A 24318-nucleotide genomic window follows, 5' to 3' on the forward strand; every position below is an offset into this window, starting at 1 on the left:
AAAAATGAGGTGGAGATCTGTCTTGGCTTGGAGGCTTCTGGACAGGACATCCAAAGCGAGGGAGAAGAGGAAAGGAGAGAGAGGGCATCCTTGGCAGATGCCAACCTTGGAGCGGAAGAAGCCTGCAGGGGTGCCATTAACTAGCACAGAGAAGGAAGGGGAAGAGACGCAGGCATAGATCCAGCGAACAAAGACTGGGGGGAAACCCATGAGGGTGAGAACCTTACAAATGAAGTCCCAACGGATCGAGTCAAAGGCCTTGTGGAGATATATTTTCAGGAGGGCTGCGGGGGAGTGAGATTTGCGGTCAAAACCACGAACAATCTCAGAGCAGAGAATGATGTTGTCCGCAATGCTTCGGCCAGAAATGAAGGCCGATTGGTTGGGACTGACAAGGGAGGGGATGACAAGCTTGATTCGGTTGGCGAGAATCTTAGCGATGAACTTGTAGATGAGGTTGCAGAGAGAGATGGGCCTAAAATCGGACAAAGAGGAAGCCCCGTCTTTTGTGGGGATGAGGCAAATGAAGGTCTGGTTGATCTGAGGAAGCTGACCCAGTTTGAAGAAGAAACTGCGGATAGCTTTGAACACCTCCCCTTTGATAGAGTCCCAGCGGCTGAGAAAAAACCCCATGCTGAAGCCATCTGGGCCAGGGGCTTTGTTGGCCTTGTGGGAGAGAACGGCCAAAGAGATTTCCTCATCGGAGGGGATGACGATGAGGGAATCGAAGAGGGAAGAGGGGATGAATTTATCAATGAGCCCCAACGGGATAGGGGTAGGGGGGAGGGAGGGGTTGAAGAGAGAGGAGAAGAAGGAGGAGGCAGCCTCTTTAATATCAGAGGGGGAGGTGAGGGAGGATCCATCAGCGGCGGTGAGCTGGGAGATGGAGTTAGAGTTCTGCCTGGCTTTAAGAGAGCGATGGAAATAGGCAGAGTTCGAATCATCTGAATCTACCTTATTTACTTCTTTTTCCAATACCTCATATCCTTCATCTGTTATATTGGCTAATGGGTCTGCTGCCCCTATTACTGGTTCTGGTACAGTCACTCCAACCTCCTCCATTAGTCTTTCCTCTGTATTGCATGTTCCCCAATTTCCATTAAGTCTTCTCTCTGTTAGTCAACTTACTTGTTTTTTGGGATCTTCACACGAGGACGACGATTGGTAGAGGGCGTGAAAAGGATGGACTGTACTATCTCACCAGTGGTCCCGCTACTTCTTCTTCTGCTTCTGTTGCATTTGTTGGTGGGGTGACTCCTTTCCAGTGGTATTGTCGGTTAGGTCATTTGTCTTTAGCTAGGTTAAAATTGTTATTTCCGTCTTTTCAATCTGTGTCTAGGTTAGAGTGCGAAGTTTACGAGTTAGGAAAACACCACCATGTGTCTTTTCCTTCTCGTTCTGTGGCTCGTAGTTCGTCCTTATTTGCTTTAGTCCATTCGGACATTTGGGGTCTATGTCGTGTTAAAAATAACCGAGGTTTTATGTATTTTGTCACCCTTGTGGACGACCATTCCCGTCTTACCTGGTTGTATCTTTTGAGGACCGTTCCGCGTTCTTATCAGTATTCAAAGAATTTTATAATGAAATAAAAACTCAATTTGGTGCTTCTATTAAGGTTTTTTGTTCTAACAATGCATTAGATTATGTCCAAAATGATATTTCTGCTTTTTTTTGTTGATCGTGGCATGATTCATCAGACTAGTTGTTTCTATACCCCAAAACAAAATGGGGTGGCTGAACGCAAAAACAGGCACCTTCTTGAGGTAGCTCACACAGTTATGTTTCATATGCATGTTCCAAAGCACTTTTGGTGTGAAGGCGTGTTGACTGCTTGTTATTTGATTAACCGCATGCATTCTCCCATTCTTGGGAATAAATCCCCTTTTCCTATTATTTTTCCGAGATCTCCTGTGTTTTCTTTGTCGCCACGTGTTTTTGGGTGTATTTGCTTTGTTCATAACTTGCATGGCTCTAGTGACAAGCTTGCCCCTAGGTCTACCAAGTGTGTCTTCTTAGGCTATTCTTGTACCCAGAAAGGGTACAAGTGTTATGATCCTGTCACTCACAAGCATTTTGTGAGTGCTGATGTCACCTTTTTTTAGGGTAGTCCTTACTTTTCTCCGTCATCCCAGTCCTCTGCGAGTGACCTGCAGACTATTGTGTCGCCTCCTGTTCCTGTCTTAATTCCTTTTTCACCCCCCTTACAGGTGTATCAGTAACGGGACAAGTACGCGGCCCCAAGTGAGCTTCCTACTGTACCGGTGGTTTCACCTCCTGCACTGGCCTCATCCTCTAGTGACGATCCGCCTCCCTCCTCGCCTACCGACTTACCAGTCGCTTTGCGTAAAGGTACACGCTCCTGTACTTAAAAGTCTAATGTCGTGTATCCTATTGACAAGTTTGTTTCCTTGTCCCATTTACCTTCCTCTGTTCATAGTTTTGCCTTGTCCTTATCCACCACTGTTGTGCCTAAAAATCATGTTGAGGCCCTTCGTCTTCCTAGTTGGAAGACTGCCATGGATGTTGAAATGGATGCCCTCTTGACTCGTAACACTTGGAGTCTTGTTGATCTGCCACCTGGTAAAGACCTTGTTAAGTGTTGTTGGGTTTACACTATTAAGTATCTTCCAGACGGTTCTGTTGAGCGGCTCAAAGCCCGCTTGGTTGCCAAGGGATACACTCAAACTTATGGGGTGGACTACTTTGAGACCTTCTCTCCAGTCGCCCGACTAAATTCTGTACGATTACTTATTTCCCTAGCAGTGAATTTTGATTGGCCATTGTATCAGCTTTACATTAAAAATGCCTTTTTATATGGTGATCTGCATGAGGAAGTCTATATGGAGTAACCTCCTGGGTATGTTGCTCAGGGGAAGAACTGTACACGGGTTTGAAAGTTACGAAAGGCTACCTATGGTCTCAAACAGTCACCCAGAGCATGGTTTGAGAAGTTCAGTGCTACGGTAGTATCTTGTAGCTTCTCACAGTGTTATTCCGACCACTCGGTCTTTGTTCGTCGCCAAGGGGGCAAGGTGGTAGTCTTGGTTGTCTATGTGGACGATATTATTATTTCTGGTGATGATGTGGCAGGTATTGCAGAAGTGAAGACATATTTACAACAACATTTTCAGACCAAGGATTTGGATGCTCTTCACTATTTTCTCGGTATTGAAGTTGTGAGAAGCAAGAAAGGTGTAAGCTTATCACAGAGGAAGTATGTTCTAGATCTTTTGACCGACACTGGCATGCTTGCTTTAAAGCCAGTAGATGTTCCTATGGATCCTCATCAGAAGTTTGATACAAATGATGGTGATCTTCTTACAGATGTACAACACTACAGGAGTCTGGTCGGCAAGCTGATCTATTTTACAGTTACCAGACCAAATATTTCCTTTGTCGTGGATGTTCTTAGCCAGTTTATGCAATCACCACGGAAGGCTCATTGGGATGGAGTTGTTCGCATTTTTCGGTATTTGAAGGGTGCACCTGGTAAAGGGTTGATTTACTGTCCACATAGACATATAGATCTTGTTGCCTATTCAGATGCTGACTGGGCCGGGTCAGCTAGTGATCGTCGCTCAACCACAGGCTATTGTACGTTTGTTTGAGGAAATCTTATTACATGGCAGAGTAAGAAACAGACTACAATCGCCAGGTCGAGTGCTGAAGCGGAGTATAGAGCTATGGCTCACACTACTGTAGAGTTGATGTGGCTCAGGTCTCTCCTTCTTGAAATGGGGTTGTCTGTGCCAATGCCTATGAAGATATATTGTGATAACCAGACTGCCATATATATTACTAGCAATCCAATCTATCACGAACGGACCAAGCATATTGAGGTGGACTGTCACTTTGTTAGAGATCCTGTTTTGAAAAAGCTTGTTGAGACTCCCTTTGTTTCATCTTCAAATCAGCTTGCAAACATGTTTACTAAGTCTCTGTTTGCTCCAAGTTTTCGCACCTATTGTAACAAGCTGAGCATGGGTGACCTATATGCTCCAACTTGAGGGGGAGTGTCGAAACTAGGGGTACTTCAGTACTTTAGTTCTGGTTTTGTAGGGTTTTCTGTTATTTTTTATTTCTTCAGTCCTTATATGTAATTCTGTAACAAGTAAAGGGGTTAGGAGTAATTTCATAAACTCCTAACCAACTTACCTTTTACGACTCAGTCCTTTTTATAAAATTGAAGACTGCCTGCTAGAGAACTATTCTATTCTCTCGCAGGCTTCTCTTCTCCTTGCTTGCGGCATCTCCTCCTCCCTTCTCTCCTTCTTCTTCTTCCCTCTTCTTCTTCTACTTTTGGTTTGATCAGTCAGGTTCTGGTTTGCAACAAGCTTTAATTTGGACCACCAAATATACAAGAGGAAGACTCCTCTACATAGTGGGTGGTGGGCCATATGCTTGAGATGGGCCACCAAATTTGACATATAGTCATTCCAAAGAATACCCCAATCTATTCCGCACATGGCAAGAAAGTGGACAATGAATGGCTTCATTGTCTGGTGAACAAGGAAACATTTTAGGAAAATGACGTCGTTATTCCATGATCAAAATGCACGGTCAAAAACATTGAATGTAAGAAGCAATCAATTGAAAAATCCATACTATGCAATACAAGGCATCCTCCTGAGCATAATGGAATTCCCATACTGCATATTTTTTTACCATGTATTCCCCACATTACATATTCCGTTCCATATTTTCTGACTCTGCATTTCTGTCATTGAAACTCTCATGTTGAATATAGAGGTTAACTTTCCAATAATTTTTGCAAATAAAGATTAATCAAAAGGCTCTCGACCTTTTGAATACAGAACAGAAGTAACATTGTAACAAAGCACATACTGTGCTGTAGTATGGTAATTGAAGACTCAAAACAGTACCAAACAGAATCTTTTTTCAGAGAATAGAAAACTAGATTAGGGGAAATAATCATAAGACAAAATCAGATGGTCAGAATGAGTTCTGGTCTAAGGATAGGGAATCCTTGCTGAAAGTTTCAGATCAATCCGATGGGCGGATCTGAAATTATGAATTAAACTTAGTTGCCCTAGGAGGGGTATAACACTAAAATCACAAACCAGAATAATATTCAGAAGACAAAATTTTAATTACCAATCGATTCTGATCTTATGACAGAAATATCAGCAATAAGAAATCAATAGAAACAGTAACTCGATTCAACAATTAGATAGATGGTATTAGATCTGGAAAACAGAGGAAGAATTGGGAGATTTAATTATCTCCAGATCAGCATGTCTGATCAACGAAAATTTCTGGTTGAAGGTCTCCTTGAGGATGAAGAACAATCCTTGAAAAATTGAGGAAGATTTGATGGCCAAATTCCCTCAATTGAATTTCAAGTCAAAAAACACTTGCATAAGAAAGATCCCAGATCAGAACATGAATTGCAGAAAACCAGAAATATACTTACTTGATTAATGGAGGAAGAAGAAGAATAAGAACAAAGTAAAACACCTGAGCTTTCCACCGCAAAGGTAGTTGGAAGGATCAAACGTTATCAAGGCATCGCCTTGGGCGCCTAGGCGGACGCCTTGGTCAACCTTGTTGGTGTCGCCTTAATTTTGGACCTTCTCCAACATCTTGTCACCTTGTCGCCTTGATAACTATGGGATCAAACACCAACCAGCCTTGATCACACACAAGGATCCTTGATCAAACACAGTGTCTTCACGCAGGAAGACAGGAGAGCAGCAGCTTCAACTTTGGATATTAAAATTGTGGAAAGACCCCCCCAAAAAAAAGTTCTATTTTAAAAAACTAAAAGTAGTGTTTGAGTTAGCTTGGGAAATCCTTAGCCGACTCCTCTTTACAAAACACAAGCCCTTTTAAAGTCTAACTAACTTATGTAAACTTTAAAGGGATGTGGACCAACTTTAAAACCATTAAAAAAAAAGGCATACTTAAATTGAACCATAACTTAAATTGGACCATGGTTCAACCAGTCTGAACCAAAACAATTTAAAACTGGAAATAAAAAGAACTAAACACAATAGGCCACGTCTAAACTTGGCCTCTCTCTTGGTTCTCCTGCGGTAGGCCTTCAGATCTGCATCACACTAAGAGCATTCTGTAAAAAGAGCATCCCGGTGCACAAGACTCCCACTACTGCAGGGTCTGGGAAGGGCAAATGTATGCAGCCTTACTCCAGCTCCGCGGAGAGGCTGTTTCCATGTTTTGAACCTGCAACCTGATGGTTGCAATAGCGCAACTTAACCGCTGTACCACAGCTCGCCCACTACTTAGAGCAGTCTGTCAAACCATCTAATGAAGACAGAAAAAGTTCAAAATGATAATTTTGTTTCCCAGCAAATTTTCTCCGAATATAACATAATAATTTTGCAATAAATGATAGTGCAAATACATAGGAAAATAAAAGAGGAAGCCACCACATTTTCCTGGAAATAAGAGTAAAATCCCAATACCTCCAAATTTCTGATCATTTGCTGCCCAAAAGCATCATCTGGATGTATCTGTCGAGCAAAAGCAAAATATATATTATTATTTATTACATAAATGGCACATAATGTAAAACATAACATCTCAAACTAGGTGAATATCAAGAAGACAAATGCAAGGAACAAACAAAGGACAGTGTCCCAACCACCAAAGGATGGAAAACAGTTGGGCTCACTGCCAGGCATTTTTGCCATCCCGGATGGTGTCCCAACCACCAAACTCCAAAGGACAGGAGACGGTTGGGCCCACTGCCAGGAATCCCAAACATCCCCTTAAGACACTGATACAGAAGCTTCGTAAAGAGGAAGGACCTGTTCATATAAGAAAAATATTGCAGTAGAGAATGTCTTCGAAGCCCAACCAACTATAGCACAGCTTGAATCTGGATCCAAGTATATTAGAACGCACTCTGCAATTATAAATGTCGGCAGGCTGATGACAACATCAAAATGAAGCAGCTTTATCATTTTCACTCACCATGAATGCTGACAATCCTAGTCTAACCATGGGTAAATCAAACAAATAATACGTGTTTCAGAAAGGGGAAACAAGCTTCCCCGGTGCTATCAATGCAACAACTTGCAGCAATGACAGATAGATAAAAGTGAAGTGTATGCAAACCATGAATCACCATTCCTGTGCACACCAAAATATTGTTACGTTAAAGTTTCTAAAGCCCCAACAAGTCTACAACAACTTCAGTGTGAAGTATGATTTATTTCAGGAAGATTTATAGGAGGTGTTGTACATCAACAATGATTGCTCAGGGGACAACAGAAATGTGTCAGCCAGAGAAGATGATTATTATTGCAAACCCAATCCCAAGCTACAAACTAGAGACTGATTTGCAAGAACGGGATTTCCAGAACAGAGAAAACTAGGCAATTGAAGTTCAGATTGATGCAATATTCATGTCGAGTACTCTACTATGGAGACTTTACTGATCTGCAAAAGATCTCAGGAATCTGAGATCAAATTTCAAGTGTGCAGAGAATCCTAGTGTAACTAGGAAAATAAAGCATGTTGTATAGAGCTGAAATTTCGACAGTAATAATCAGAGTTGCAGACCAGCATTTACTAGAAAATATATCCAAAAGGGAAAAGCTAATATATGAAATAATGCAGATATGAGAAAGATAAGAAGCTAGAAAGCAAACAGAAATAGAGGTAAAAAACAGGGGTGCTGCAGACTACTATTAGATGTTACTACCTGGAAGTGAGATATAAGGAACTAGAAAACAAAAGAGATAAAGCAGAACAGGAACACAAGAAGCAACCCACTAAGAATCCACCAACCAGAAACACTATGAATCTCTAAAGTTAACATAGTTTTGAAAAAAAATGAAAACTAGGCCATAGGCCAGTACATCTATATGTAGATTTGTCAAACTGACTCTCAAATAATCCTATGGCTTGGAATTCAACTACTAGTCGGAATAGCCAAAACAGACTAGTATTTGACATAACGAACTCAAACTAGGACTTTAGAACCAATTAATCATAGCATAAACTGAAAAGATTTCTTAATAACTCTAGGCATTGACTCAACTAACTTATAACATAAGACTGACCCAAATAACTCCTAGTGAATCTTGTAGTTTTAGCTTCTACCCATATTGTAGGCTCATTAAAGTGGCCAATTACACTGAAACCCCCTTGGACCAAAGGCCCAACACATATATAATCGAACCCAGAGCTAATTTCCAGTAAAATAAGTCCATTTATGTGACATGCCTGCATCATTTATGGTCGCAACCAAACCCCTCAAGCTTTGTTAAACATTTCAGTGCAATGATTACAGTCAGTGGGATCACATGAATGAAGTTGATAATTCAATAGAAGATGAGAACTGAAGTCCTGGAGCTATATGAAAACAATATTAATGTCACAGGAAGTGTTAGTTGCACTGTTACAGTGTATTGAAATTTAAGAAAGCCTTCAGCAATACATTGAGAGCAATTATTATACCAAGTTGAGGTACTTCCAATAAATTGGGGAAGCAAAAGCCAAGGAAAGAAAAATCAGTACGTCATAATAGAAATATGTGATAGAACTTTAAATCAAAATAGGAGTAGGAGCAAGATACTAATAGTAAGTCAATGGCAGACCAAAGCAATTTAATTATAGATCTAGGAATGCGCAGCAGACTGGGGGCAAGCCCAAGTTACCACCCAAGATTGATAGTGGGTGGTGTTTGAGTGCATATAGCCAAAAAAAAATGAAGCCATACCCTCAAAAATTAGAGAAAGTGGTGGTTTCTAGCTCTTGTAAGGGAGGGTCAGGTTTTTAGAGTGGAGGGTCTTCTTCATGTTGTGGGTTGGGGTAAGGCGGAATGTCCCCCCCTATATTCTTTATTATTTGATTTGTTTTTAATAAAAGCTTAGGGGCCAGCCCGGGTCCCAGGTAATATTCGGGTTTAAAAAAAAAAAAAAAAAAATAGAGAAAGTTTATATTCTTATCATCGTTCCTTTTCATTCTTTCCCACCAAATGGAAGCTGAGAAAATTCACACTTCTAGGAATTACCAAGGGTATTGCAAAACATTAAAAAACAAATAAATAAATAAGGACTACCTATAGGTAAGTCTCTAAAGATGAATCTTGATAGACTAGGTAGATATGACTAACTTTGGAGGAGAAGAGGTGAGCAACAGAGAAGCCAAACATTTAGTGAGGTACAAGAAGGATTAGTGTGAGAGAGAAACCTACCAATGGAATGGGGATAGTCATTCAAAATATGCCAAAGAGTTCTAAATATTCTTGAGGATTTGGGCGAGTTTGGCTCTGTGGCACGACTGGTCACGGTTCCAAATCAAAGACATTCCATAGCGAGCCAATCTGGGATGGAAAGGATCACTGATCTACGTTATTTTCGTAAATTTTTCCGGTCTGGATCACTCGTTCCAGAATCCAGATCCATATCACCAGGGTTTCCAGGAATGATCCAGACTACGATACAATCTTTAAAGCCATGCACATGGTGCTTGGAGCAATAGAAGTGTGACACCTGCTCCTGGGAACCTGATATGGCTGAGGTGCAATTTGTGGTCTCCAAAGTATACTCCTTGGAAGGAGATTACCTAGAGGCAACATGACATCCCTTAATTTAGGATTATAGGATGATGAATGAGCAGATAAACCATCTGATAGGAGATCTATTGGTGGTTTCAAATTTTCAATAGTATTGGAGAAATTCTGGTGACCTGTAAGAGTACCAACTACCAAGCAAGTGTAGAAGCAGATTATAAAGCTGTAACCCAAAGCACATATGAAGTCAATATGGTAATGGTCACTAATACAAGAGGTTCATTAGCAGTAAACCTAAGAAACTGCTCGATGACACAATCAACTGGACACATAGCAAGCAACCTTGTCTTTCAAAAATCTATCACACCACCTGTTATAGTTGATTGCCACTTTGTCAAAGTCTAGTTTGGCACGTAAGTTGTCACACCATTTGTCAAATCGAAGGACCAATTAACATGTATATATGCTAAGTCTTATGGATGTACTTGACTAGGGAATATTAATTCCAAGTTAGGCAAGCATGATATATACAGCTCCAACAAAGAGGCATATTGAAGTTTCTTATGTCCTACTCCCTGCATCCCACAACAACTGTCCCATTCAAGAAAGCCTAAAGGAGGAGTGGTTAAAGCATTATGAACTCTCATTTCTCAATATTGCCCTCCCATTTTTATTTAAACTCTCGTTTTTTTGGGAGGTGTACTATATCTAAAATCTCCATAAGTTGGGTAATCAACATGGGGTAATAGCAAATCTCATAAAAATTTATTACTTAATTTTAAGATGGGAAAAAAATTTGAGACGGGTAAAGTATGGTAAGGACTGTCTTTGCAAAAGTGCAAAACAAAGGGAGTAATTGTCCTTACATGCCCTAATACACTATTCTTTCCTTCCTTCCCATTTGCAATGAACGCATCTTTGTCATATTCAAGTTATTTCAAACAAAATGAAACCAAATCTGGAGGCAGGTAAAGAGTGAGATGGGAACATGCCTTTCTCTAATTCTATTCTTTCATCCTCTCATTCATTTTCGATCAACTTCTTTCCAAAGTCCAACAATGGAACAGTACAAATATCAAGAATCGAACTTTGAATGTTACCAAAATATAGTTTATTAGAAAAGGAAGACCTAGAGGCCATGAAATTTTCTCTAATATCAAACCTATACAAATAGTGGTTAGAAGTTTATTAGAGGACGAGATGATCACAAAAGCATACCTTGGATCCAACTGAGCCTGAGTTATGGCATCATCCAACTTTTGTATGTCACGCAAATCAACAGGAAGTAGTTTGTAATGATCACTTAGTACTTCGCCTTTCTCTACACAATCAAGTTGTTTATAATTAGCATAAAAAGAACAATAGAAATAAATGATTCACTTAGTCGCATGACAAACATTGTTGTTTCCCAAATTATGCACAGTTCCATTTTTTTTCTTTAAGACCAAAACCCTGGTTCGGATTGCTTAGGGCCAATCCAAGGGTATAATAGCTAAAAGATATAATATAATGGCAATTTGTAAACTATCTCAAGTTTACAAAGGAGAGTAGCAATCTGGTAAATAAACAGAACCTTAAAGGGGTAGTTTGGTAGATGACTAGGTATTGGGACACAAAAGGAATTAGTATTTAAAGAATAAGGGTATACTGGGCATTAACAATAAATAAGGATAAAAGCAGGGATAAAGATGAAAGCAATGGATAGTTTAGGAAAGAATGGGAAGATGGTGACATTTAAAATACCGACATAAAGATTATCTTCTTCCTTCAAACGAAAACCAACGGCGGAAACCAGAATCACTTGGATAGAAAGAACTCCGTCACTTGGGCAGCAATCGACCCGAAACTTTTTGTGAGCCATACAACTTAAGGATGAGTTGATTCCAACTGAGAAACAATCCAATCAGGTATCAGAGGATCAAAGAAAATCCCTGCAACTCAGGTCTGACAGTAGTTCTGGAACCAATCTGAACTTCAGTTTGAATCTCTCAAAAGAAGACGACATAGGAGTTGAGACTAGAGGATTTGGGTTTACTAAGGGAGGGACACTTATGACCCAAATTTCAGGAATAAACAAAGAGGGAGGATCGAGATTGAAAACCAGATGTGCCTGGTGTAGGTGTCGCTGGTAGCAGGGCAGGGGAAGAAGAGAAGAAAAGCAGAGAAAGGAAAGGGAACAGGGGGAAGAGGAGACCAGAAAGAGGTGGGGGGGGGGGGGAAGGAAGAACAGCACAGCCAAACCAAACTCAATATTCCATTCTCTCGTGTATTTCGTTGGGTTATATCCAAACATAAAGAAAGAATAATACTCCTAGCTCTATCCTAAAATAGAAACTGTAGTAAACTAGGTAACTACCTCTGTTGAACACACAGTACAGATGGCATTGTCCGTGTGTTGGTTGTCATTGTTGTCAACAAAGTGCATCTTGGTGCAATACAGTCAGCAGAGCAGCAGTACAGATGGGCAGCTTTGAGTACAGAGGTGTACAACCAGTGTACAGGTGTGGCAAGGCATCAGATGTGATGTTACAGGGATCATAGGTGTTTTAGCAGAGTTGACAGTGCAGAAGTACAGTGGCAATGATTCAGAGGGTCAGGACTCATGTGGTAGTGTATAAAGGCAATTGGCAGTGTGTTACAATGTTATTCAGTGGTTGGCAATAGCATTGGGGATAGTGTACGTGCAACTTCCCATGGTGACTTGATAGATTTATGTGGAGGGGTCAACTTAGGAGCCAATTTAGGAAAGATGGGTCATCTTTCCAATGCAACTAGAATCACCCCATTCTGAGGTCAGATGAAGAAGATATGGAGGTTGCTATATCATTGCTCAGAAAAGGAGAAAGATGGGGGGAAGCCAGGTGTTAGAAGCTTTGGTGACAAGTCTGGCTTGATGGCAGCCGGGTCTCATGGCCAAGGCAGCTAAGCCATTTGGTATTGGTGCAGCAGCTTCATGGAATTTTTGAGATACCTTCTAGCAATAATTTGGAGGAGCTCAAAACATGAAAAGTGAAGATCTCTGAGTCAGTTTTCCCGTAAAATTTGAATCAAGACAAACCGATATCGAAGTGGGAAGTTATGGCAGGATCTTCAAGTATGGCGCGCTAGTTGGAAGACAACAGTGGTTGCACATAAGTCAGGTTGAAGCCAATTTTTGGGAACCATGAACTCAATTTGGGTTGAAGATGTCTTCATATGAAATGTACCCCTTCGAGTCTTCTTCCCAATGTCTTTGGAAACAGGTCATTTGGAGTTCAGACCAGGGAGAGATGGAAGTTTGACTGGACAAAGGTCTGAAAAAGGGTCAAACCGGTTTCAAATGCTAGTCTGGCTGACCGGATTGCACAAGCGGTCGACCGGTATGTGTAGAGCAAACTTCCCGAGAGCAACAAACATCGATAAACCGATATCAGAGTGTGAAGTCATGGCATGATCTTCAAGTATGGTGCACTAGTTGAAAACAGCAATGGTTTCACATCAGTCAGGTTCAAGCCAATTTTTGAGAACCGTGAACTCAATCTGGGTTGAAGATGTCTTCATATGAAATGTATCCCTTCGAGTCTTCTTCCCAATGTCGTTGGAAACGAGTCATTTGGCGTTCGGACCAAGGAGACAAGGAAGTTGAGTGGACAGAGTTCTAAAAAAGGGTCAAACAGGTTTCAGAGGCTAGTCTGGCCGACCGGATTGCACAAGCGATCGACCAGTATGTGTAGATAAATCTTCCTGAGAGAAACTAGCATCAATTGTGTGCCCAAGCGGCCAATCGGATCCATCCAGACGAAGTGGTGGTCGACCGGTAAGCCTCCAGATGTCCAAGTCCTGTTGCGGATGCCTCAAGCAGTCAACCGAATTATCTTGGTAGTCGACCAGATGGAGGTTAAGTCATGTTCGTGATTAGGGCTTTGTGAGCCCACTTTAGTTTATATTTGGGGGTGTTCAGCTGGACCTACAGACGTTGTAGTGCCTTCACTGTTGAAGTAGTGTAAACCTTGGTGTTGAAGCCCTTGCTCTTGCACTGCAAGAGTTGAAGCAGGTGTAAAGGCACCTAGGCCGTTGCAGCAGTCAAAATAGTGTTGTGTATTGTGTATAATATGAAAACTTGGTTAGGGTATTACCCCATTCACGTAGGCAGCTTGCCAAAGCACGTATATCTTTGTGTTGTGAATGCTTGTTATGTTGGATATTGGAGTGCTCTGTTGCAAGATGGGTGTACACACCAGGTATATCTTGCCACAAAATTGTACGCATGTCTGTGGTTGAGAGGAAAGGTGTGTCACACGACTATGTGCGCAAACTAGTAAAATTGAGAGTGGCCCAGCCAGTTACAATTTTGCGTATGTGTTTGTGGGGGGCCGTTTACAGCAATCCATTGCCAGTGTAGAGAGTGATACAGGATACAGTGGTTGTCAGTGGGATAGTGCCTAGATATCAGCTCAAGGCAGCATCAGGTATCTCAGCTCTTGGCAGCAGGTTTGGGTGAGTGCCAGTGTGTGTTCTGTGTGCCATCATATAGAGGGATCCTCAGTGTGAGTTAGGGAACAGTAGTGGGAGTGAAATTTGGGAGAAAATTTTGTAACCCTGATTCAACCCCCCCCCCCTCAGTGTCAACCTGGGAACAACAACGTCAAATAAAGAAACCAATCTCTTGCGTTATCCTAATTCCCATAAAAATAAAGATTACAAGATAACCCTGAATAAACAAATAAATCTCTAAATATCCTACTGAACCAACAACCCAGTTTGGAATCGGTTCCTTGTGGTCTAGGAATCCCAATGGGTCAAATCAGTCCAGCCAAGTACATGCATCACCCCCTTCATAATATATATCACAATTGTCTTGCCAGCATACACATGAAAATAGATTTCCGCGTTATCTTTCAAGAACCATAAGTAGAAATATGAAAAATGGATGCAGTAAGTTTAACAGATTATTGGTTTAACAATTTCCTGGTTTTTGTTTCACTTCTAAGCAAGAGCAAGCGCCGGAAAACTGGTAGTAGAACTTGGGAGAATTTTGAAAAGCTATACAGATCTAGACATATAGTTCACTGAACACCTCAGCATTTTCTACCAAAAGAAGAAAAAATTTTATTTCCAATATTTTTTATAATGGGAGCCATTTGAGCTGATATTTTTCCTGTACTGGAAGGGACATTCACTTATGTTTTTGGGAATGACAATTTCTTTTAATGAGTACAGATATAATGAATTAGCTTCACCTCCAATATTCTCACATAACATCTTCTGTGTGCACCACAAATACCTGTTTTGGGAGTTTGTAGAGGAACCTCTATTGTCTTCTTTGTTTTGGGGTCGTATTGGAATAGCTCCTACACTTCAACCTTTTGAGTAACAATGACCTAAGAGCTCAAATCATTGTACTAGGAGTTCAAATAGGACTAAAATAGGAGTAGCATGGAACAGTAGGGTGCAGTTTCATTACATAAGCTGGCTAGCAAAAGAATGGAGGAAACCGTATGGGCCCCATATCAGCATGTGGTTCGGAAACTTCCCAATATTTCATATACTATTGGTTCAACAGCTTTCTAGCATGGAAACATCTAAAAAAGGGGTAACAGTAACCAAAACTGTGGCTTGCATTAAACCTGAGAATTGGGGTTGTCTCCAAACGGCAGTATTTAAAACATGAGTGTAATTCTGGAATTACAACCTACAAAATTAGAACAGGCTGGAAAATGGACTCAAAAAAAAAGACAGGCTGAACCTATTTGGGTTCAATTGAGACCTTGTTTGTTTTATTGTAAATCCAAGCAAATGATATTTTACATTAAAAAATTCCTCCATGTAAATTTTCCTACTTTTTCAATGCCTTTTTTTACATGAAGACAAACAGTGGAAATCCTACTTTACAGAAACTTTTCTTTTTCCACCCTTTTACATGGAAACAACTGGAGCCTAAAGATACAAAGAGAGGACGAGACAAGAAAAATGCTAATTGAAAGGAGAAGAAAAGTTGATTTGGTGTTGGAAGAAAAAATGTTAAGGTTCATAATTTGAGAAAATGAAATTGGGTGGCTTCTATCATTGCTATAGCTACAGTTTGGAAGACGAGATCTGAAAACACCTAGCAGTCTATCAAAGTTGCTCCTTGACGGTAATCGTCGTGGCGTTCTGGTTTGTGCTTTTGTGTAACTGCTCTTTCTCATTCTAAACAAGTCTATCATGCCTTAGATCTGTCTTGCTGGACTCTCTTTTGCCATTGGTCTTGCCAAATGACACATATTTCGGGAGGGGAAACATTAAAAGAATAGCTCTTTAATTTGGGTTTAAAATTCAACTGGGACAGTGATGGCAGCGTTGTCTTTTGAAAATTGATATAAAAAATAAAAATAAATAAATAAAACTTAGCACTACAAAGAGAAATCTAGATCCTTTGCAAATACAAACACAAAATATTTTCATTTTCTGCACAATTAAAATGATCTCAGTTTTCTCATATAAATGATTTATAAGTTTTATAAAGTCACTAACCACATAGTTGATGCTAAACACATTTCACAAACACTAAATTCCAAGGGAAGTGTTTCGAGTAGCCCGAGCACCTCCTCTATTGATAGTAAAGAACTCGTAAATAATAAATACATAATTTCTAATAAAGTTCCCATCTTATGTCCACATGTGGGAGCCATAAATGATGCATGTCAGTGGAGCTTGAAGAGAAGAGAGAGCCAGCAACAACCAGACCATCGAGCCTGGCCCATCAAGCCAGCCAACCAAGACTTTGGGACAGCTGTTAGTCCACTTTCGTGTACCAGATTGAGGCCCACTACTGTGCCGGCATTCATTCTCCACCTGAAGCATTTATTCTCTTCCATCCAAAGGGACATTCATTCTCCCTTACCTGAAAGGGATTCTTCACCCGCTGACAGGCATATGTTCCTCCACTAGCTGACCTGGAGACACGATCATCTAGCCTTGGTCCTCTCATCATCCGATTCCCAAAAGGCGAAACTGAAGAACGCACTTTTGGGATTGGGATAGACAGTCCATGTGTGTGGAGGGACTTCTATTAGTTTTATTTAGTTACTATTTTAATATAGATTCTTTTATGTAGTAGTTACTAATTTAAGGATTGATTCTATTTTGTAATTTAGCTACAAGTTAAATTTCCTTTTGTATTTAGTTTCTAATTAGAGGAATGCCAAATTGTAAGGAGATCTCTTTTCCTACGCAAGGAGGGATCCAGTTTCTGTTTATCAATAAAAGAGGGGCTGTCTACACAGGACCCCACAATTTGAAGTATTGAAAAAAAGGAAGCTTTTTGCTTTGTTTGTTGTTAGATTCAACTATGGTGAGAGAATGACAAAGACCATAGGTGAGAGGCCTTGGTCATATCCCCCCCCCCCTCCTTTCTTGTTCCCCTTCTCTATTTTTCTCCTTTTCAGTTTCAGCTTTATACTCTGCAACTGTGATCTGTTGGAGGCCACCAAGCCCTTATTGGAGAGTATCTAAAGCTGATGTTAATGGCTTTACCATGTTCCATCAAGTTTTATTGGGAACCTAATGGAAGCCAAGACATACCCTGCTGCTGGCTATATTTCTTCGTCCATCCATTAACTAAAGCTCATCTTCTAGTATGTTGTTCACCCTACCCATGGCCATCTTTGACAGTACTTTTAAGGCCATCCAATGGCTATAAACTTGTGTTATTAAGTTTTTAAATTGAAGTCTTATGTTTATAATTTTTTATTTACATTCATAATTGGTGATCTAGCCATCAGATGTGGCTAATTTTTTTAAGGGTTGAAGATCTCCTCAAACCCTACGTTCGAACTGGGAGTAGAGGTTCATCAGAGGTGGCCTTAGGGCTATTCCTGTTGATCTTCACTAAGTTGCTATTTTGAGAGTTATTCTGTCAACTCAGTTTCTGGTTTACTGTTGCAACCGAGAGTGTGGGAATATCTTACTGTGTTTGTCAATTACTGTTTTACAACATATTGACAGTATTCTCTATTCTGACCTATGGAACAAGGGTTTCCCTAGTTACTAATTTGAACAGCAGGTTGTCATTACAGTAACTGTACTGTTCAGTGTTAGATTAGTCTCTGGACTGAAGACTATTCTGTTGTTTAATCTTGTGTCAGTTCCCTATTCTGTTGGTCTGATGGTTAAGCTTAATACTACCCTATCGCTGCTGTTAAGAATAGTTTTCCTTTCTGTGAATCTGCACCATGGGTTATGTTGTTGGGTTGGATTTTATACTTTGTTGTTTAGTCACTCTAGACCAATCTATAGCTAAAATATCAGGAAAATGAAGGGACATAACTCATAAAATTTCCATGACATGTGAAACCATTTAGATAAACGTTCATGATTTAAGCATACTTGCAATTCAAATTTCTTACCCGGTGAAATGAATGCAGTAGAGCCAATTTTATCCTTCAACTGATTGGAAGTATCTATAAGAGCAGCCTTCTTACTAGTGACCTATAAACAGGAAAAAATGAATAAAATTTTCTAATAACGGATAAATAAAGTTTACTTTACATATAACATTAGAAAGAACCAAAAAAAAAAAAACTTTTGATATACTGATGGCAAACAAATAAACCGATCCTATAGCAAATAAAATGCATTGGCAGTTTTGCCTTTACACGGTCCAGTGTGGAGAGGATTCTGACACATTTCAAAATGATGTGGCAATTTTGAACCATTGGATATATAGGGGATGATCAAGATAGGCCACATGTCAAATTTCAGACTAAAATTCAACCATATTCCCCACTGTGTATTGCCATGCATACCAAAGCACGTTCATGCACGTGTACACGCTCTGACCAGAACTGTGCACTCTCCCATTTCCTGGATTTTTTTGAAGCCCTAATTTTCCAGTTGGCAAACTCCATTTGGGCTGAAATATGACATGTGAGCAAGGAACCTAGGGGCCTACCTGAGCCCAAATTTTGGGCCCCATCCAATCTGCCACATGGAAGACCTGGGTCCCACGTAAAAGGGGACATCTAAACCGCCATGAAGGGGCCTTTTGCCCTGGATAGATAAACCAAACAATTTCTTCCACATTCTACACAGTTCTCACCTTAATCAGTCACTGGACATCCGATCAAGAAATTGAGCCACAGAATTGCACACAGAAGCCATGAGATAGCAAATATTTTAAATCCTCACCTCCTTAAAATCCAATTCCACATACAAATATGGCGCATTCCCTTCTTCCTGGTGGGAAAAATCCAATCAGAAAAATATATATGCTCCATAAAAAAATATGCATTATAGCATTTATAAGACTTAATTGACTGACAAAGAATGCAAACTAACAGAAAAGTATATGATAGATCAAAGTATTCATGAAAACTTGTCAAAATACCTGAACCAACAAATTGATATCAAGAATCAGTAACAGACTAACAGTACACAATGTAATCAATGTAAGGCAATAGAAGCTTAGTTGATGACACATTAGAACGAAGGTTTTGAGATATTATTTAAATTTAAGAAAAAAATACATATAAGTTATAACAAACAAAAATCAACACCTCATTAAGAAGAATACAAAGTAATTACCCCTCCCCACCAACACACAAACACAAGAGCTGATGTGGAAAGAAATTTAGCTTGATAACACACACATAAAACGATGTGAATGCCATGCATGCAAGCACCCACAAAAAGGAACACCCTCAAATACTGCCTCCCATTTTACCAGGTTCAAAAACCCTTTCTATAAAAGGGTCTCCAACTTTGTTGCCTAGTGACCACATATTATGAGGTTTACAGGCACTAGGGATCCTAGATAGCCAAAGTATTCTTCACTCACGCGTTACATGGCACTTTGACTGCTTTTTTACACATTGTGTGTCCAATTGAAAAGCCAAAACAAAAAGATAACAAAGGTCAGATAGGCTCATGAGGGAGTATGTTGATGAGTCTCAATTAGCTCACTGAAAATTCATGCACCTGCAACTGGAAAAAGGTTGTATCAAAGCCAGCTCCGAGGGACAATATCTGCTTTTTCAGATGTCCGTTTTCACCTGAATGCCTTTCGTAAGTGAGGAACTGAAGGAGAAGCTTCCGAAGAGCAGCCCAACGAGCATAGTAACCTTCATGACATCATTTTCAAACTAAAATTAAGTGAGCTCAGACAAGCATAAGCATGTGCGATGAAAAAAACATATTCCAACTCAAATTTCTGGAATCAAAATGATCCATACCACGGTTGATTATTGGGGATCTCCTCACAGGTCTTCTCACAAACAAGTGGATATAGTCATCTTTCATGTATCCCTTCTTAACGCAGGACCTTTTTTTGGGAGGAGAGTGGGCAGCCAAAAAAAGGCATGTATTAGAGAAGAGAAACAAAGTAATTACCAAGCCTCTCCCAACAGAACCAACAGCAAACAAGACAATGCCTAAAGAAGGCCCTGCCACTAACCATCCCTCACAGCAAACAGCCCACACACACGATCTTTCAGTCAAAAAAGAGAAAATTACTATTATTAATTTATTATCCTACCAAAAGAAAACAGCACCCAATTTTTCATATCTACCATAAATCCTAAGCATGCAAAGTCAATGATTCTGTTTTTTTTTTTTTCAAATTTTTGTCACAGAGAAATACATTGAAGAACTGAGAACTCATTTATGTAGCAACAAAGTGATGCCAAGGGCAAAAATAAGTTAAACGGAAATTGACTGTGAAATGATTAGTGAACCTCCTCTTGATAGTTTGAATTGGATAAGACTGCATCTCAGTCTCAAGGAATAAAGCTTTAGAACTTAATTAAGATTTGCAACATGTAGCAAAATCATCATCCAGGAAAAAACTTTTCTAGGTCAGTGAGCAGTTAAATCACCTAAATGGGCTTATTTTATTAAAAATAAGCTTTGGGTTGGATTATGTACATGTTGGGTTTGATCCAATGGCTTTTCATTGTAATGAGCCTATAATATGGGTAGAAGCAAGGTTCAAAAACTTGTCTCGACTCGGTATCACGACCAGGTCGAGACAACTGAGATCTCGAGATCTCAGCGAGACAATGTATTTTTTTTCTTTCCGGTTTGATGTTCGGTGGGCAAATGGCCATAGTTGTCTCCAAAACTTTAAGGGAAGCTTGTTTTAAATAAACATATTTAAATCTTCAAATTGTAGGGGGGGGAACAACAACCAATTTGGTGTTTTGGATCTGCACCCTTGGTTGGCAGTAAACGTCGAACCCTAATGTATTATTGCCTATTCCATACATTGTTTGAGTGTTATGAGACATAATTGGCAAGTAAAACAAGTAAATTATGCAATAATGGATGAAGACACATGATATTGAATAATTATATTTAAGAAATAGCTAAAGACTTTAAGTAGAAATTACAAAGTACACTGAACAATGAATATTACAAAGACACCCAAGTACAGTGAACAATACATATGTCATAGACACCCTAGTCTTCCATGTCCCAACAATACAAAATTTTATGAGTCACGTGATTGTCTATTGATATGAACTATGACGTGCTGGATCGAGTCCACTCATGGTTTGATGGAGCCGACCTGCATTGTCCTCCATCTACATGACATATGAATGCCACGTCATAGTGTTCAAGAAGAAACGAGAGTAGTTTCTTCGCAAGGTTGAGATATCCAAGATTTGCAAGATTTAGCCGAGATTTTCGAGATCTCGCCGAAATTTTGGTCAGCTCGACTGAAACTATGTAAGTTTGAGATCTCGTATACAATCTTGTCTCGACCAGGTCGAGATCTCAACGATTTTTTAAACTATGGGTAGAGCCTACGGATACTGGATTACTTAAGTGTCTTTATTTCTTTATTTTAATTGTTATCAAGTGTTTTAGCTAGACTGGATTGAATTCTGTAAGTCTAGTCCTGTTTTAAGTCAGTTTCCTTTATTATTTCAATTTCCTAGTCAGTTAATATTACCAAAACTTTGTCCTTGCTGCCTATTATGGTATGCTCTTCCTTGTGTGAACCAAGGTGTGATTGGTGTGAATCCAGTCAACACCTTGCGGCAGGAAGCCCGGGTACCATTGCTCTTTCTCTATTCTACTTAAAGGTACTGTTCTTCAATTCTATTTTCTGATATTCTGTCCATATTTTGTTCTTCCTATTCATCAATCCTACTCTCAGTAGGATTGCTAATTTGAAGATGATATCGGTTGTTGAGCTAAGTTCTGATTTCAGAATCCTTCCATCGATATTGCACTCTTCCAGATTTTGTTTTCAAATTTCAGTTATGTTGGTTATTTCACACAGTCCTACCTCAAGTAGGATTGCTTTTGAAGGCCTAAAACCTGAAATTGACATGGTCTATGTTCAAATCTGTTAAGTCTGAAATGGTTAGTACATACTAATATTCTGTTGGATTTACTAATTCTGCAATTTGCTCTTTAATCTGAGTTCTGGTTTGACAGTTTTGCCCGTCCTAGTAGTAGTACTACGAATCCTCCATAAATCCATTGGATCAAGCTGAGCTTTTCAGAAGCATTAGTAGCCCCTTTAAAGAGGAACTCAACCAGGCTTTCAGCCTGATCCAACCATCTGATTTGAATCTATTGATTTTCTCCTTAATCTAGAATTTGATATCTCTGTTTTTTCATTCTGTTTTAGTACTGTTTTAACTCTTTAAATCAGTATTACATTAGTCAAGACCCCTGGTTCCTAAAAAGATAGCTCATGTAAGGTCATCGTGACATACATATTATTTTGCTTTTTCTTTGTAGCTGAAAACATGGACACAAGGAACAGAAGATGTACATATGAGTACTAATAACATAATGTCTTCCTATTCATCCATTAGTACGCTGTCTCAAAATTTTCTTATTTTGAAATAATCTGAATATCCTCAACCAAAGAAATAGTGGAATTTGACATATGACCAGCAAGTCATACCATATCTATCCAAGAGCCATAATGGCCATATCAGCCTTCCAGCAGCTTGTCAGTTGAGAATAGTGGGAAAGATCTTAATACATGGTGGGCCCTATAATAGAGACAGGCAATGAGATTTCACCAGTGAGTAACCTTGGCCAGACAGCCCTCCACATTGCAGATATATTCTCTCATCAGATGGCTGTGTGGACATTCATCTCTACAATGCCCACGTAGAAAACTTTTTGCCCAGATTATTTCTCCATATGTTAAGTCCTTCTGGACTAAATTTAACCAGGAATAGGGGCTACCCTGTTTTCCTTTGGGCCCCAGCTGAGCTGCGTCATGACATATATGTCACCCATTAAGCTACGCTATCAGATTTGGCAGTTCCGCAAACCCCCACCCAGTAAGGTTCCTTTTCTTGTTTTAACTGAAAAGATAATTAAGAAAAATTTCTCATGGGCCGATGAAGGTAGTGCCTAGACTGTGAAATAGATAAGAAAGTAAGAAAAGAGTACCTTTTGTCAAGCTAGACATGTTCATGCGAAAGTACCAAAACAACAAAAAAGGAAGGTGATAAGCAAGAGAAATACAAAGAGATGGAGAGAGTTAATAGAAAAAGGACGGGAACTACTTCCGGTTGACAAATTATATGCAGCTTAACACTGTTTATTCATCACTATAAACACATTATACAGATCAATGGTACAAAAAGCATTATTCAGGAAATGATAACTATGATAAATGAATGTTTGCAGATAATCACAGAAGCAAGCTACAATATTAAAAAATCTTGTGTTATCTAGCTCGATTTTGCTGGCAGTGAATCTAATTTCCTCAAAAACATTAATGTAACTACTTACAAGATAGAATTTGTACTCAGTTAATTACATATATATCCATGTCATGTTCTTCTAATTTTAAATAGTTTATGCACTCTTTGTTCCTCCCGCCTTTAAACCTTTGAAGTTCGAATTTGAAAACATCCCAAATGAGCCGGCCCTTCTTTTACAATACTATACTGGATGAACGCACTTCCAGTGGTCTAGTACTTACAGAACATAAGTACTCTGTGATACAAACTAATTGAGAGTTCCAAATGCATCTAATATTGGTTATCATCACTATTTAGTGAGAAATCTAAGAATGACGACTAAGGCGATAATCGTAATCTCTTTGGCTTCAAACACAAACTCTTCTTTCATTGATGCGAAATCAATCCGACAATTTCATAAACAAATTATCCCAATGAAACATCAAAGAATCCATAGAGAGAGAGAGATTTTATTTACGCACAGTTTACTTGCAGAAGCATCGTCATTGGTAGCTTGAACGGCTACTGTGTTGCTATGAGAATCCGGCACTCTTTTCGCCATTGTTTTCCAAATTTTGGGAATCGAGAAATATAGCGAAGAGATGGAGGGAATGGGTCGGTTTAGTCCGTATGAATTATTTCTAGGTCTTATATGAGAACAACGTTTTCTAGGTCTTATCTAGGGCTGTAAACGGATCGGATTCGGCTTGGATAGTGCTATATTCGTATCCGCATCCGATTAGCTATCGGACGGATTCGGATAATGTTAAACGGATATGGACACGGATACGGATTCGGATATTTTATCCGTTTACATGTAAATGTAGCTTTTCGGATAGCTATAGCCTATCCATATCCGCATCCGTTTAGTTTCGGACGGATTCGAATAATGCTAAACGGATACGGAAACGGATTTCGACTATTCATTTACACCCCTAGGTCACTCTTATCCGTCCGATTGTTGATAATATTTTACATTTATCATACTTGTTTTCTATTTGTATTTTCTATTAAGGGAGAAAGTTCTCTTCCCTTTCTATTATGTTCCATGGGAGATAAAACATTGTGGTTGACTCCCTGATTTGGAAGGCTCTGTTGATTACATGCTCGGGTTTGGCCAATTTCTAATCCTTGGCT

General features: G+C 39.6%; 1 protein-coding gene across 1 annotated transcript in view; it reads right to left on the reverse strand.

Annotated features, from left to right (window-relative positions):
- LOC122666183 (leucine carboxyl methyltransferase 1 homolog) overlaps positions 1–23827 on the reverse strand; it is a 40933-nt gene extending 17106 nt beyond the window's left edge. The window contains exons 1-8 of the mRNA XM_043862323.1: positions 23664–23827; positions 19696–19784; positions 19442–19584; positions 18653–18700; positions 17872–17953; positions 10724–10826; positions 6792–6912; positions 6447–6494 (exon numbers count right to left, since the gene is read on the reverse strand). Of these exons, the coding sequence (XP_043718258.1) occupies positions 6447–6494; positions 6792–6912; positions 10724–10826; positions 17872–17953; positions 18653–18700; positions 19442–19584; positions 19696–19784; positions 23664–23743 (714 nt within the window). The 5' untranslated portion in view covers positions 23744–23827. The remainder of the gene's footprint in view (positions 1–6446; positions 6495–6791; positions 6913–10723; positions 10827–17871; positions 17954–18652; positions 18701–19441; positions 19585–19695; positions 19785–23663) is intronic.
- Positions 23828–24318: the final 491 nt, after the last annotated feature.

The sequence above is a fragment of the Telopea speciosissima genome, chromosome 6 (genome assembly GCF_018873765.1).
Source record: "Telopea speciosissima isolate NSW1024214 ecotype Mountain lineage chromosome 6, Tspe_v1, whole genome shotgun sequence".
Lineage (NCBI taxonomy): Eukaryota > Viridiplantae > Streptophyta > Magnoliopsida > Proteales > Proteaceae > Telopea > Telopea speciosissima.